The 16,017-nt window shown below is 50.6% G+C and overlaps 1 protein-coding gene across 2 annotated transcripts in view; it reads right to left on the bottom strand.

The window, feature by feature from the left end:
- The window catches only part of PACSIN1 (protein kinase C and casein kinase substrate in neurons 1), a 61,573-nt gene that overhangs the window by 4,462 nt on the left and 41,094 nt on the right, over positions 1 to 16,017 (bottom strand). For both annotated transcript variants that reach the window (XM_059938896.1, XM_059938897.1), the window contains exons 2-3: positions 1,284 to 1,406; positions 204 to 360 (exon numbers count right to left, since the gene is read on the bottom strand). In XM_059938896.1, coding sequence (XP_059794879.1) covers positions 204 to 360; positions 1,284 to 1,403 — 277 coding nt within the window. In that variant the 5' untranslated portion in view covers positions 1,404 to 1,406. The remainder of the gene's footprint in view (positions 1 to 203; positions 361 to 1,283; positions 1,407 to 16,017) is intronic.

Here is a 16,017-nt window from a genome sequence, read left to right on the forward strand (position 1 = left end):
CTAAAATTGCAGAAAGTAGAGCTGACCGGGGACAGGGGAGGCCTGCGTGGTTTGGGAGGGGAAATGTGCAGGGCAGGGCCCGGCGACTGGGGGGTGCAGGTGCATCCAGAGGCAGGGCGCTCCCGGGACCCAGACAGTGGGGGACCGGTTAGCGCCTGGGGTGTGCGCACGGGCTGGGCATGGGGCAGGAGGGGGAGGGGCACCTTTCTCGATGAGCTGGCGCCAGCGCTTGGCCCAGTCGGTGAGCTGCTGCGCATACGCCTTCTCGATCTTGGCGCGCTCCTGCACGCAGTTCATCAGGTCGTTGCACAGCCGGTGCCCGTCATCGATGCGCTTCACCGTCCGCTTGTAGTTCCCCACCTGGCGGCCGAGCAGCGAGCACGACTCCCGCGGGCTCCCCGCCTCGCCCGCCCGGCCGCCCTGGCCACCCTGTCCTGCAGGGGGCGCCCGCTGGGCCACCCCGCGCTCACACCCAGGGGGCTCTGCACCCTCTCGCTGATGGAGGCTTGGACACCCCCCTCACACCCCACCGTCTATACACTCCCTCATCCCACTTTAAACAGAATTTCCTCACTGCCACCAAGTGCAGAAGGATATTTATAATTTGGACTTAGACTCAAATGAATTATTCATTTTGTACTTGCCGTGGTAAATCTATCATATTTATATAGACTCATATAAGCGTTGAGCTGAGCTGCAGCTTCTTGACATAATATTATGTTTTGTAGACATCTCATTAAACACTTATTAATTTAGGTTTGGCAGTTTTCACTTTGGGTTTTGGAAGCCGATGGAAAATTTCTTTCTGGGTCTCAAATATTTTGGGAGGCTCCTGCAATGCTGGCTCCACCTCTTTGTCGCTGCGGGGCTCCCTGAACTCGTAACACTTCTCTGTGACCAGTGCTCCGCCCCCTGCCCACTGCATAGGGTAGGAGGCGGGGCACAGCTGTGAAAGGCCACGTAAGCTGTAAAGTGCTGCACCTGCCTGCGTGAAGCACGAGGAGTCTGAGCCGGCGCCCCCAGAGCAGAGGGTCAGGAGGGCCCTGTTCTGCATCATAAATTCCACAGGATCTCTCCAGGGGCAGCTGTGGGGCAGAGGGGCTCTGGGCTCAATGGTCTGTAGGAACCACTTGGTGGCAACAACTGCCCGCTGGACATGGAGGGCTTTGGAGGGGTCCGTGGGGCTGGGGAGCAAGATCTGAGGTCACGGGTGGGTGGGAGCCTGGGCCTCCACGCAGCCAGGCTGCCTGGTCCCCAGGACCTGGGGAGCATCTAAGCCTCACCTCCCAGAAGCTGTCGGTGGTCTCCTCCGGAGCTAGCGAGGCCTCGTCGTAGGAGCCAGACATGGTGTGGCCGTTGCTGTGGACAGGTGTGGAGCGGCGGTCAGCAGGCCGGCTGCTCATGCGCTGGGAGGGCAGGAGAGAGATCCTGGAGATGAGGGCAGCTCCCCGCATGCCCCATTCCAGGCCTGGGGCGCCAACTTGCTGTGGGCCTCGCGATGGATGGGGGCTCAGAGACTGGCTCCCCATCCCTAGGGTAACCCCAAGAGCCACCCTGTAGCACCCCTCATGCCCACCTCCCGGTCTCTCCGCCATAAGCTCTTCACTCCACATCCTGTCCTTCCCCTCTCCCCTAAGTCCGTCATCCAGCTCAAGCGTGGGCACCTCTTCTCAGAAGCCTGCTGCAACCACCAGAACCATGGTGCCTACAACTGTTTTTGTGCTCCTGGACTCTTAGAGCTAAAACCTAGGGCCACGTAATTACATATTTGCTTTATATAAATCCGCAGTTTGCTTCACAGACACACACAGCTCCTCAAAGCCAGCAATCAGGCTTATCTTTGTGCATGTCCTGCACTCCCCCTCCCCAGGACTTGGCACCCTGGGGCTCAATGATGAACCCTAGAAAGCTTCTCAATCTGCCCACCTCGGTACTGCCCACCCTGACACAGCTGAATCCTTGCACCTGGTGCAAAAGACCCACCTCAGCTCCCGCCCAATCCCCAATTGACGCAGAACCCCTGGTCTCAGCCCCTAGAACCTCCCTGAACCCCCCCACCTGAAGCCTGGACCCGAGACCCTCGGGAAGCTGGCAGCAGGCCCCCTCCTACCTCCCACCCAGGCTCAGCGCCTCCTCAGATCTCTGAGGTACTGGGCTCCTGTAAATGCCCTTCCGGCTGCCCTGGTGCCCAGCCTCAAAGCCTCCATTAGCCGCTTACGTATCTCCTGAGTCCCAGACATGTGGCTTCCTGGCCCACAGGTCAGAGCACCGCAATCTGCGTGAACATCGGGGTGGCTGTGTGTACCATGGATCTGTCAGCAGGCATCACGGCTGTCCAATCTAGGCCATGTGCTGCCCCCGGGCCAGGGCAGGCACTGCCCTACTCCCATCCCCCAGTCCTCATCGCCACCCTGGACAAGAATGGCTCAGTAGTTAGGAGACAGGACGCAGAGAGCTAGGGGCCTGGTCTTCAAAGGGGCAGTGAGTCCAGGCTGGGCCTGACCCTGAAATGGAGCAGGACCCTATGATCCTTGCTGCCCATGTCCTCAGCCTGCCTTTTGTCTGTGGAAAAACTTTAGCCAAACAGTAAGTTTAATCAGATAAGTGAGAAAATGCAGAAACAAGACTAAAAGTCTAAGAGTCTAAACAAGTCCAACAAGAGAAAATAGTAATAGTTTAGTCATTAAGCATAGTCAAGGACCTTTAGTTCCTCTTCAAGGGCTATAGATAATATTCTGAGCCATATCCTGTGAGCTGTCTTACAGATACTAAAACCCCTACCAGGTGGAAGAAGTTAACTACATGATGACCAGGCTGTAGCCATGACATAAGCTGCCACAATTCCAAGAACTGGCCTCAAAGAAATGGGAACAAACCGACCCTTGAACTGAAGACTAACTGTACTTAAACAATCAAGATGACACTGATCAGACCACTGCATGACCAATTTCAAGATGACTGTCAGAGCTGACTGTGCTGTTTCTGCAAGTAGCCCCTCCCCTTCACCTACAGAAGCTCTTGTCCACTGATTGTTAGTGGGGGGAAATTGGCCTTTGGACAGGAATCTGCCCTCCCCCCAGGTTGCCAGCCTCCAAAATAAAGTAAGCTTTTCTTTCCACCAAACTTGCTTTTTTTTTTTTTTTAATTTTATTTATTTATTTATTTATTTATTTATTTATTTATTTATTTATGGCTGTGTTGGGTCTTCGTTTCTGTGCGAGGGCTTTCTCCAGTTGCGGCAAGTGGGGGCCACTCTTCATCGCGGTGCGCGGGCCTCTCACTATCGCGGCCTCTCTTGTTGCGGAGCACAGGCTCCAGACGCGCAGGCTCAGCAGTTGTGGCTCACGGGCCTAGTTGCTCCGCGGCATGTGGGATCTTCCCAGACCAGGGCTCGAACCCGTGTCCCCTGCACTGGCAGGCAGATTCTCAACCACTGTGCCACCAAGGAAGCCCCAAACTTGCCTCTTAATTGGCTTTACGGCAGCGAGCAGCCGGATCCCCACTTTCAGTAACAGTTTTTGGCACCCGACATAGGGCTGCTGCGCTCTCACAGCACCTGGCTCCCTGGGGTTTTCCCGAGCAGACTCGCCCACCATGACCATGTGCTGGGATGGCTGCGAGGAGCCCGCCACTCGTGGCTAGCTGGTCCTGAGAGAGGGATTTGGGGGGACGTTCCTAGCAGCTGCCAAAACCATTTGTTTCGGGAATCCTCCCTGTTTCTCCCCTGCTCGGCACTGGCTGCCAATGTACGTTTTTCCTCGGTGGAACGGAAACATGCATCTAAACGAGCTGACAAGCTCCAAGACAGAGTAAGTCCACTGGTGTGTACCCAGGCAAACTTCTATTTTGAGCACAAAGTGCTATTTGGGCATTTTGCCAATTGGTTCTGACATGTGTCTGACACTAAGGACCATTTGTGTTGGGGAAATATTTGTTTGGGACTCTGTATCAGTCATCCTCTTGGAGGATTTGTGACAGTTCTGTCTTCTGGTGTGTGAGTGTATATTCCATTTGTGTGACTGGAAAAATTTTAGCTATGAGATTATGACTAAAGAAAAAAGACAATTTTTTTTGGCCACACTGCTTGACATACAGGGTCCTAGTTCCCCGACCAGGGATCGAACCTGTGTCCCCTGCAGTGGAAGCACAGGGTCTCAAGAACTGGACCACCAGGGAAGTCCCAAAGATAATTTTTTTTTACCAATCTAAGACAACAGTATTCTTTAGACTCTGGAGAAAATTGGTTAAGATGAAACTCTTTTGAAATTACAAAAGAGTTTTGAAATTCTTCTGGTTCTTTTTGCATCTGCAGTTAGAGAAAGCTAGCTTGATAAAATACTCTTTTCAGAATTCTGACCCTCAGAGAACAAAAATATGCCTAGGAGAAAACTTGAAGTTAACTCTTATCATGGCCTTGAAATACAAACAAACACAGCCCACTTTGCCTGCGACTTCAGCCTTGGGTTAATTAGTAGAACTTCAAAAGATGTTTGGGTTTATTAAACATGCATCTTGTACCACAATAAAGAGAAACTATGCTATGCGAAAAAATGTAAGTTTTTAGAGGTTATGGAATATGTTCTTTTTTAAAATTAATTATTTTATTTTTGGCTGTGTTGGGTCTTCATTGCTGGGTGCAGGCTTTCTCTAGTTGCGGCGAGTGGGGGCTACTCTTCGTTGCAGTGGACGGGCTTCTCATTGCGGTGGCTTCTTTTGTTGCAGAGCATGGGCTCTAGTTGCACGGGCTTCAGTAGTTGTGGCAGGCGGGCTCAGTAGTTGTGGCTCGCAGGCTCTAGAGTGCAGGCTCTATAGTTATGGCGCATGGGCTTAGTTGCTCCACAGCATGTGGGAGCTTTCCGGACCAGGGATTGAACCCGTGTCCCCTGCATTGGCAGGTGGATTCTCAACCACTGCGCCACCAGGGAAGTCCCAGAATATGTTCTTAAGTTTGCCAATCAGTAAATGCTGGTATAACAGTTCAATTACTTACTTCTTGGTTTTGTTAAGGCTTTTAAGTGTTAAAAACTGAAATATGTAATTAAAGCTACTAAAAATGATAAGGGAAGCATTTCAGTGTGTAAAGCAAGTAGGATATGCATGGTCGGCAGAGAAGGAATAAAGAATGGAGATATTTTTGTTGAGGAAAAATGATGGTAATAATCTTGTCCTAGAGCTGGTTATTTCTGGATGGGGAAATCATATGGATACAAAAGTGATAAAAGGTTTGCAAAAAAAGGGAACTTTGAGAAAAGAATTTTGTACACTGTCAGGAGTGATTAAGATTAGATTGGATTTAATTAGGTTAATATCTATAGCAAGCTGGTAAAGACTGGAATTTGGTTTCTTTCTCCCTGTTAAGAGAACAAAATTTTCCTGGAATACTGAGCTGCTTTTAATAACAGATTGTAAGTTTCTTTCTTTTTTCTTTTAATAACACCAATATTTTTTTAATTAATTAATTAATTAATTAATTAATTAATTTTTTGGCTGCATTGGGTCTTCATTGCTGTGCATGGGCTTTCTCTAGTAGCAGAGGCTACTCTTCGTTGCAGCGTGCAGGCTTCTCATTGCAGTGGCTTCTCTTGTTGCAGAGCACGGGCTCTAGGTGCGCGGGCTTCAGTAGTTGTGGCCTGCAGGCTCTAGAGCACAGGCTCAGTAGTTGTGGTGCACAGGCTTAGTTGCTCCGCAGCATGTGGGATCTTCCCGGACCAGGGCTCGAACCTGTGTCCCCTGCATTGGCAGGCGGATTCTTAACCACTGCACCACCAGAGAAGCCCGTAAGTTTCTTTCTCTAGCCAATTTTGAGTATTCTAAAAGGCCCCTAGGCATGTCAGAAGAAATATTAAAGCAACTAGGATTTCGTAAGTTAAATTATATGGACAACATTTGATAACTTTCAGATCATACTGCTGAACTGGGTAAAAAATTTAAAGCATTCTAATGAAAAGCTATTGTTTTGCTTCAAACCATATGTATATATATATTTGGCTGCGCTGTGCAGCATGCAGGATATTAGTTCCCTGACCAGGGATTGAACCCGTGTCCCCTGCATTAGGAGTGCAGAGTCTTAACCACTGGACTGCCAAGGAAGTCCCTCAAACCATAATTTTGACCCCAATGTTCAGGATGGAAAAAACTGGCTAGTTATCATAGAGTATAATTACTTACGATGTGTATCACTGCTGGCTTTAAGTTTACTACTAAAAGCACATGTACAGGGACGTCCCTGGTGGCACAGAGGTTAAGACTCCATGCTCACAATGCAGGGGGCCCAGGTTTGATCCCTGGTCTGGGAACTAGATCCCACATGCATGCCGCAACTAAGAGTTTGCATGCCACAACTAAGGAGCCCACAAGCCGCAACTAAGGAGCTGGCAAGCCACAACTAAGGGGCCTTCGAGCCGCAACTAAGGAGCCCACCTGCCGCAACCAAGACACAATGCAACCAAATAAATAATAAATATTTTAAAAAATAAAAGCACATGTACAATGCTTGTGTGACAATTGGGTATTAGTGCTAAAATGTGTAGCCTATAAAATGTTTCCCCATCAGCATACCCCTGTATTAGTTGGTTATGTCTGATTAGTTTTCCCCCATCATGGATAACTAGGCCAATATATAACCAAAAAGTAGGTCTAGCACTGAGGGACATGAATGAACCCAGAGCAGGCAATGGAGCTACATCTGGCAGTGCTGGAAAAATATATTGATTATCAATGCTTTCTGTGCAAATATTTGCAATTAAAGTGGGGGCGAAATGATGGAAGAAATTTTCACATATTGAGGTATGGGGAAGTCATTCTGGCTTACACATGATTTAATTTGAACTTTAGACTAACCAAAACAGCCTGTTTGTGGCCTAGTAAACATACATTGTATATCTGCTTTAACCATTAAGAAAAAAAAAAAAAAACACATTCAGAGAATAATACAAAGATGCATTTTGATTGTTATCCTCATTGTAATATGTCTACTAATTTTCAAATGTTTGTCCAGGTACTATGACAAGTAGTCAAAGAGAGAGTTAATGTTTTCATAATATAAAATGTTGGGGACTTCCCCAGTGGCGCAGTGGTTAAGAATCTACCTGCCAATGCAGGGGACATGGATTCGATCCCTGGTCCGGGAAGATCCCACATGCTGCAGAGCAACTAAGCCCGTGCGAGACAACTACTGAGCCTGTGCTCTAGAGCCTGCGAGCCACAACTACTGAGCCTGCATGCCACAACTACTGAAGCCTGCGCACCTAGGGCCCGTGCTCTGCAACAAGAGAAGCCACCACAATGAGAAGCCCGCACACTGCAACAAAGAGTAGCCCCCACTCGTCACAACTAGAGAAAGCCCGCACGCAGTAACAAAGACCCAACGCAGCCAATAAGTAAATTTAAAAAAAAATGTTGATGCTAAGCTTGGAACTTGAGATTACTTCCAACTCTGTGTCGTTCCCAAAATTAGGCAGGACTAGGCCCCACTTCAGCAGGAAGTAGCGAGAGCAGTTGTCGCGCCATTCACTCAAAGATTTGGGGAAACCTGGAACAGAAATGGAACTAAAACAGAATTCCTGTACCAAGTCTATGATTAACCTCTGTATCCAAAACTTTATTCCCTTTCTTGTTTTGTACCTGTCCCTCCTCAAGACTGAGGAGTATCAAAGAAAAGGGGGTATTGAAATGGAGCAGGACCCTATGGTCCTTGCCCCACATGTCCTCAGCCTGCCTTTTGAGTGTGGAAAAACTTTAGCCAAAGAGTAAGTTTAATCAGAGAAGTGAGAAAATGAAGAAACAAAGGAAAATAGTCCAATAAGACTAAATAATAATAGATTAGTCATTAAGCATAGTCAAGGACCATTAGTTCCTCCTCAAGGGCTATAGATAATACTCTGAGCCATATCCTATGAGCTGTCTTATAGATACTAAAACCCCACCAGGTGGAAGAAGTTAACTACATGATGACCAGGCTGTAGCCATGACATAAGCTGCCACAATTCTGAGAGCTGGCCTCAAAGAAATGGGAATAAACCAACCCTGGAATTGAAGATTAACTGTACTTAAAATAATCAAGATGCTCTACGTCAAAAAAACAAACAAGCCAATCAAAAAATGGGCAGAAGATCTAAATAGACATTTCTCCAAAGAAGACACAGAGATGGCCAAAAAGCACATGAAAAGATGCTCAACATCACTAATTATCAGAGAAATGCAAATCAAAACTACAATGAGGTATCACCTCACACTGGTCAGAATGGCCATATCAAAAAGTCTACAAACAATAAATGCTGGAGAGGGTGTGGAGAAAAGGGAACCCTCCTACGCTATTGGTGGGAATGTAAATTGGTATAATCACTATGGAGAATAGTATGGAGGTTCCTTAAAAAGACAAAAATAGAGCTACCATATGGTCCAGCAATCGCACTCCTGGGCATATACCTGAAGAAAACCATACTTCAAAAAGACATGTGGGCTTCCCTGGTGACGCAGTGGTTAAGAGTCTGCCTGCCAATGCTGGGGACACGGGTTCAAGCCCTGGTCCGGGAAGATCCCATGTGCTGCGGAGCAACTAGGCCATGCACCACAGCTGCTAAGCCTGCACTCTGGAGCCCGCAAGCCACAATTGCTGAGCCCATGTGCCACAACTACTGAAGCCCGTGAGCCTGGAGCCCGTGCTCCACAACAAGAGAGGCCACTGCAATGAGAAGCCCGCGCACCACAACGAGGAGTGGCCCCTGCTCACAACAATTAGAGAAAGCCCATGCACAGCAACAAAGACCCAATGCTGCCAAAAATAAATAAATAAAGTAAATATATATAAAAAAAGACACATGCACCCCAATGTTCATTGCAGCACTATTTACAATAGCCAAGACGTGGAAGCAAACTAAATGTCCATCCACAGAGGAATGGATAAAGAAAATGTAGTACATACATACAATAGAATATTACTCAGCCATAAAAAAGAACAAAATAATGCCATTTCGTTGCAGCAATATGGATGCAGCAATATGGATGGACCTACAGATTATCATACTAAGTGAAGTTAAGTCAGACAGAGAAAGACAAATATATGATATCACTCATATGTGGAATCTAATTTTTAAAAATGATACAAATGAACTTACTTATAAAACAGAAACAGACTCACAGATTTCGAAAACAAACTTATGGTTACCAAAGGGGAAACATGGCGGTGGGCGGGGGGGGATAAATTAGGAGTTTACGATTAACATACACACACTACTGTATATAAAATAGATAACCAACAAGGACCTACAGCACAGGGAACTCTACTCAATATTCTGTAATAACCTATATGGGTAAAAAATTGGAAAAAGAACAAATGTATGTATAACTGAATCACTTTGCTGTACACCTGAAACTAGCACAAGATTGTAAATCAACTATACATCAACAGAAAATTTAAAAAATAAAAAAACAAGACGATGCTGATTAAACCACTGCATGACCAATTTCAAGATGACTGTCAGAACTGCATGCTGTTTCTGCAAGTAGCCCCCTCCCTCTGTCTATAAAAGCTCTTGCCTACTGATTGTCAGTGGGGGGGGGGGGGTGGCCTTTGGACAGGAATCTGCCCTCCCCCCACAGGTTGCCGGCCTCTGAAATAAAGCAAACTTTCCTTTCCACCAACCTTGCCTTTTAATTGGCTTTAGAGTGGCGAGCAGCTGGACTCCACTTTCAGTAACAACACTACTAGGAGCTGTGAGCCTTGAGCAGGAGACAACTCACTACTTCTGCACCGCAGCCTTGGACACTATGAACCCTGACCAGTGAGGATGCTGGGCGAGGGCTAGTCTCTGCAAGATTCAGCCCAACCAGGGGATCCAGGCTGGCCCTCAGGCTCAGGGCAGACATGTGGCACCAACACCTAAGGATACTTGGTCAAGGGTGTCCCTCCCCTTCTCGGGCCTCAGCCTCCCCATCTGTTCAGAGGCTGGTGCTCTTTTGTTCCTTGCTCCTCTCAGGCACTAAATATATTTCGCTCCTTTCGCCTTAGCAAAGCCTCAGACATACCTTCCCACACTCACGCACAGTGGTGGTAGGTGGGCAGGAAGGCAGCTGAATTCATCAAGGGACAAAGAAATGAGTCTAAATTTTTTTTCTTCTTCATTTGGCACTTTTCACTTATAAAACAGTACTTGCTTCATAAAGAACATTTTGAATTTAGGTTTGAAGAAGTAAAGGGCAGGTATATTTAATGAAGGACTTAAGTATCCCTGGGGCCAGAGACCATCTAGAACCCTTGGAGTCACAGAGCTCTGCTCTTTGGGATCTCCAGCACGTACAGCTGTTAGCAGCTGACGGTGGGGGCGGGGATGGGGGGTAGGGACATTTGATTACGGGAACAACGACGACACGGTTGAACCCACCCCTGGTAGTGGGGAAGTGACTCCACACAACCTTGACGGAGGGCAGCTTGGTGCTCTCTCCCACCCTCAGAGGCACACACCCTTCACCCAGCAGCACCACCCCTAGGAATTTACCTGGAAGGTAATGCCACCCAATTTTATCTACTGCAGCACTGCTTGTAAAAACCAAAGGCTGGAAACAACCCAAATGCGCGGCCGCAGGGGACCAGTTAAGTAAATTACCATGCAGGCCTGAAACAGAATGCTCCGGTCTTGAATGGAAGGAACCCTCCAAGCCCTGTCACTGAAGCAAAACGAGCCAGGTTCAGCGCAGTGTGGCTGGATGCTTCCATTTTTATGGGGGGAAACATATGAGCAGAGAATATTTTTGGAAAGCTGAGTAATGGTAGTTGCCTTCAGGGAACTAGGTGGCTGGGGAATGGGAACGGGGAGGGATTTTTCACCATGGGTCCTTTTGTGTCCTTTAGATTTTGCCTTGCATAAATTGTATATATTTTAAAAAGCCTCCAGCCAGTGCTGGAGAAGAGCTGAGGGAGCTGGGAGCCAGGACCGAGGGTGCACCTGAGGCGTGGAGGGAGGGGACAGAGCAGCGCAGACCCGGCAAGTCGGGCTAGAAGGGAATGCAAGAAGGCCACTCGCCACCTTGTCCAGATCCAGGGAGGGTGGGACTGGCTGCGGCCCCACCCTGGGTGTAGGCAGGGTTTCCCCAGCCTCCCGGCTGAGGCAGCACGTCTAGTAGAAATAGCTCTAGCCTTGGGGTCCCTGCTCTGCCACCAAACTGCTGTGTGATGCTGGGTGACTCACATGGCCTTGCCGGACCTTGCTGTGAAATGTGGGTGATGCAACCAGACTTAAGGATTAGATGAGCCAGCGGTGAGGGTCCAGCCCACTCTCACCCTGGGAAAGACCCACACAGAGGTGGCCCAGGAAGACAGGCAGGCAGCGTCAGGGAAGGGACGTGGGAGGGGGCGTGGGAGCACCCCATCACCCCGTGGCCAGACATGCCACCCCACCCCGCCCCTGCCTCCTCCAAATCGGCCTCACACCGCCACCCGGGGGCTTAACTCTGGCAAATGCCTGGTCCTCCCTGAATGGCGGTCAAGGGCTGCCATCACTGAGAGCGTGGCATCTCTCAGGTCAGGAAGCTGGCGTGGCCGGAATCTGCTGCTCCCAGTGGACAAGCCCCATCCGCTCTCACCTGTCCTCAGCCCATCAAACGGGCACAGTGCCCATCTGACTTTTCTCACCATGGTTGTAAAGCTACTGTGGCCCTGGAAGCCCTATATTATTAATAATAAGAGCTGGCATTTATGGAGCACGGACTTGGTGCCAGGGCCTGTCGGCATGTCTTAGTGCCTCTAATCCCCACCGCAGCCCTGTAAGGTGGGGGCCGTTCTCACCCCCACATTGTAGATGAGCGCCCTGAGGCTGAGACCAGACTGAAAGAGCCTGTCAGCTCTCACTTCTGATTTGTCACCTCTGTTGCTGGAATAGGGATGAGAGTCCCATTTCAGGATGGGCCCTGTCTGTGGAGCCAGGGAAGGTGCCAGGCCTTTCTCACCCCCAAGGATGCCGTAGCCCTTGGCACGCATGTGGCACAGGAGGTATTGGGCTCTGGCCCCAGCTTGACCTCTTTTACCAGTGAGATCTCGGCCGGGTCGCGTCATGGGTGTCTCAGTTTTCTAACTCATATGATGAGAAAACAATACTTGAGTCTTCAAAGAGCAAATGATAAAAGGGTGGTAAGTTCTTTTTGAAAAACACAGACCACTATGGAAATCTGAAGTTTTAATGCAGGCCTTGAACTTGCCTTTAATGAGAAAAGAGCCAGAAGGTGAAAGGTGTTCCCCCTCAGGCCCCAGGCCCACTGCCAGATGCCTCTAAAAGACTTTGGGGGGCAGAGGCCTTGGTCATGTTCCCTCGACCCCTGGCTTGGAGAAGGGATAGAGAAATTAACAGCATGAGCCCAGGGAGGGCAGGAGGGTGTGGACGGCACCATGTAGATTCCTAGGCATTAGCCACTAACAACCACAGGCCTCGGAGTCACCCAGCTCCTCTTTCTTCTCGCACCCCACACCCAACCCATCAGCAGATCCTGAGCAGTGCCTGGCACATAGTAAGTGCATGATCCTTATTTGTAGAATGATGAATAAATGCTAAGGACCTTCTGGAATATTCATTCATTAAATAGCAGAAACACTGAATTCTGTACCCTAGAGCCAAACATAGTCACCTGCACACAGTCGGTGTTCTATAAATGTTGATAATGATGATGACACAACCAAGAGCCGGAATCCCAGAGGAGGGGGTCCCAGATCCCTCCTGTCCTCTGTTTCCGAGCCCCCTTCCTCTCCTCTTGGTCAACCCTCAGGGTCCAGTTCCAGGGTTTCTTCCTCCTTGATCCCCCATGATGATTCTGCCCTTGGGATGGTGCCCTCCATCCCTAGGGATCCTGCAGCACAGACAGAATAGGTAGCAATTGGGCTGTCACGTCACCCTCTCTTCACTCTCCCTTCATATTAACCACAACCATTTTTGAATACCTACTATGTGCCAACCTCTTGATGCACTTTATTTCTAATTCTCATAACAACCCATTGAGATGAGTGATGACTTCCCTGCCTTCTCTGAGACTCAGAGAGATTAAATAACATGTCCAAAGTCACACAGCAGGGAGGAGGCAGAGTCAGACCCAGACCCAAGGGTGAGTCCTTCCCCTGCCCCTCCATCCCAGAGCCTGTACTCCATGGGTGTCACCCCAGCCCTCCTGGCCTACGGGACTGGCTCAGCTCAAACCTGGGCAGGGCCATGAGAAGCCAGAGCTGCCTCCCCCTCACCCAGGGTGGGTCTCAGATCCCACAAACATTCCCAGCAGCTCCCCCGCCCCTCACCTCACCCAGAGATGGACGGGCTCACTGTGCCTGACGTGGGGCCACCCAAGGACCCTTACCAGCCTCTGCTGGGGCTTCAGATGCAGCGAGAAGGATCCAGGTCAGCTGGAACATGCTGTCCTTCCACCCCTCCCTGTGACACACACCCCAAGCTCATTCCGGGCTCTGCTCCTTTGCTCACGCCTTCTCTCCTGCCTGGGGTGCATGCTATCCTCCCTCCCATGGATCACCTCTCCCCAAAACAACCCTGCCTCCCTTCAAGGGCCAGCTCAGTCCCCCGCAAGAAGCCTACCTCAGCCCCACACCCGGGTGCGGCTCCTCACCACACCCTGCCATCAGCCACGTCTTGCTGGCTTCAGGATGCAGCCTGCTCTCCTGACATGCACAGCAACTCCCACCAGATCAGCACTAGGAGCAAATTAGTTAAGGGCCCTGCCGTGGGGCCAGACAGAGCGACTGGGTTCAAATCCCGGCTTTGCCACTTTACTGGCTGTGTGACTTTGGCAAATTGCTTAAACTCTCTGCGCCTCAGTTTCCTCATCTGCAAAATGGAGGTGACGATACCACCAACCCCATGGGGTTGGTGTGAGGGTGAAATGAGTAGCCATGGGAAGCACCGCGTTAACTGTTATTATTACTATGGGTATTATTACCCGCTCTTGCCACAGCTGCAGTGCTTTCAAAACAGGAGACTGTCTGGATGATCTCTCTGGATGACCTCACGTCTCCTTCTCCCCTCTTTGGACTAACACCCCCATAGACCTTTGCTAAGGACTGACTTGTGTTCCCCTCAAATTTATATATTGATACTCTACCTCCGCAAAGTGACTGTATTTGGAGATAGGGCTTTTAGGAGGTAATTACGGTTAAATGAGTTCATAAGGGTGAGGTCCTAATCCAATAGGATTGGCGTCCTTATAAGAAGAGGAAGAGCTCGCCCCCTCTCCCCGGGCTCAAGCAGAGGGAAGGCTGTGTGGGGACACAGCGGGAAGGCTGTATCTACAAGCCCGGAAGAGAGGTCTCACCAGGGCCCTGATAGGCTGGCATCTTGATACTGGACTTCCAGCCTCCAGGCTGTGAGAAATAAGTGTCTGTTGTTTAAGCTGCCGAGTCTGTGGTATTTTGTTACAGCAGCCCGAGCTGACTAAGACCACCTTCCATGACGGTTGGGTCTCATCTGGAACCCCAGGTCTCCAGGTCCCCTGTGAAGAGAAGATCCCAGGCCTGGCTTTCTCTTGCCTTCTCTACGGGTCTAAAAACCAGGCTCCCCAACCTCCATCTTCTGTGAGGTAGGTCCCCAGGGCAGTCCCCAAAGCGCCCTGCCTTCAGAAACAATAAACCCCAAGGTGGGGAGGCGGGAAGAGGATGGAGGCAAATGGGGAGACTGAGGGAGGCAGAGCCTCGGTCTCACTTGAGGCTGGAGGGCCCCAGAGGGGCGCAGAGCTGAGGGAACGGGTGGGCCGCGGGGTTCGTCCCTGCGGGAAAGGGTTGAAGGCACCACACCCCAGCGGCCCCTGGCTGGCCTCCCCTCTCCTCCTCCCGGCCGCTCCCCTGACTCCAACCTTCAGCCCTCACCATTCCTATCCTATCCCCTCTCCCTCCAGCCCCATCAGGCCCCAGGCCCTCTCTCTCCTCCAGAAAATCACCCCCAAAGGCAGCCCCCTGCGCTCCCCCGCTCCCAGGCCGCGGATGGGGCAACGTCCCATTAGGCCCACCCGTCTCTAGGGAGCCTCTAAGACCATTCTGGGTGCTGCAGGCTCAGCAGGGAAGGAGACCAGGCCTTCCCCCCATGGAGCATACACTCCAGTGCAGGCAGGAAGCCAAGGAGTGGATAAACATCACCTCATTAGGTGATTAACATTAACAACAGTTGAAGAAAACCAGGCAGGGAAGAGGGTGGTCAGGGGCAGTCTCAAGCAATGACCGGTGGAACAGGTGTACACACACCCCGGCTCCCCACCTTCCTGGCTACACTGGCTCTCAGAGGTACCCAGTGGGATCGAGCCCCAGCTGCCCACAGTGGGAACCAGCTTACTCAACCTCCCTTCATGCCTCACCTCCACACTCTCTGTGTTTCCAGGGACCACCTCCCAATGAACCACTCTAATCATAGCCTTGTCTCAGGCTCCACAGATGGGGAGGCAGGAGTGGGAGGTGGTGGGAAGACAGGCCCCCATCCTCCCTGCTCTGGATGCATCTCCTCGAGACCAGTCATCCCACACATGGGTCCTCTGTCCTGACAGGGTGTGTCCTGTCCTGAGCCCTCTGCATCTGTGGTCTCCTGGAGGGCAGGAACCAGGTCTGCCCGCCCTGTGGATGATGCTCCTGGTGGGTGCACAGCAGGCTTTCCCGAGGCACAGAACTCTGACCAGGAAGAAGGGGCCCTCCGTCTTGAGCAGCAATGGGGGTGGGATGCATGCAGCCCACTCTCCTCCCCTCCCTGGCTGGGTACAGCTGTCCTGGCCATGGCTGGGTCAGAAAAAGGCAAGAAGCGTGCACCCAGTCCCTGCAGGACATCCTGTCCAACTCGATGCCCTGGGGCAACTGCCCAGCCAGGGGGGCATTGCATCCCTTCCCCTGTGAGGGCTGAAACCATTACAGCACGGATGCAGGGGGCCAGCCACTGAGGCAGAGACTCCTGGCTTTAATTGCAGCCCTGATCCTTAGAGTGCAGCTCTGGGCTACAGCATGAGCAAACCAGAAACCCGCCTGCCTCATGGAGCTGACGTTCTAGAGAGCTAGAC

This window comes from Balaenoptera ricei, chromosome 11 (assembly GCF_028023285.1).
Source record: "Balaenoptera ricei isolate mBalRic1 chromosome 11, mBalRic1.hap2, whole genome shotgun sequence".
Lineage (NCBI taxonomy): Eukaryota > Metazoa > Chordata > Mammalia > Artiodactyla > Balaenopteridae > Balaenoptera > Balaenoptera ricei.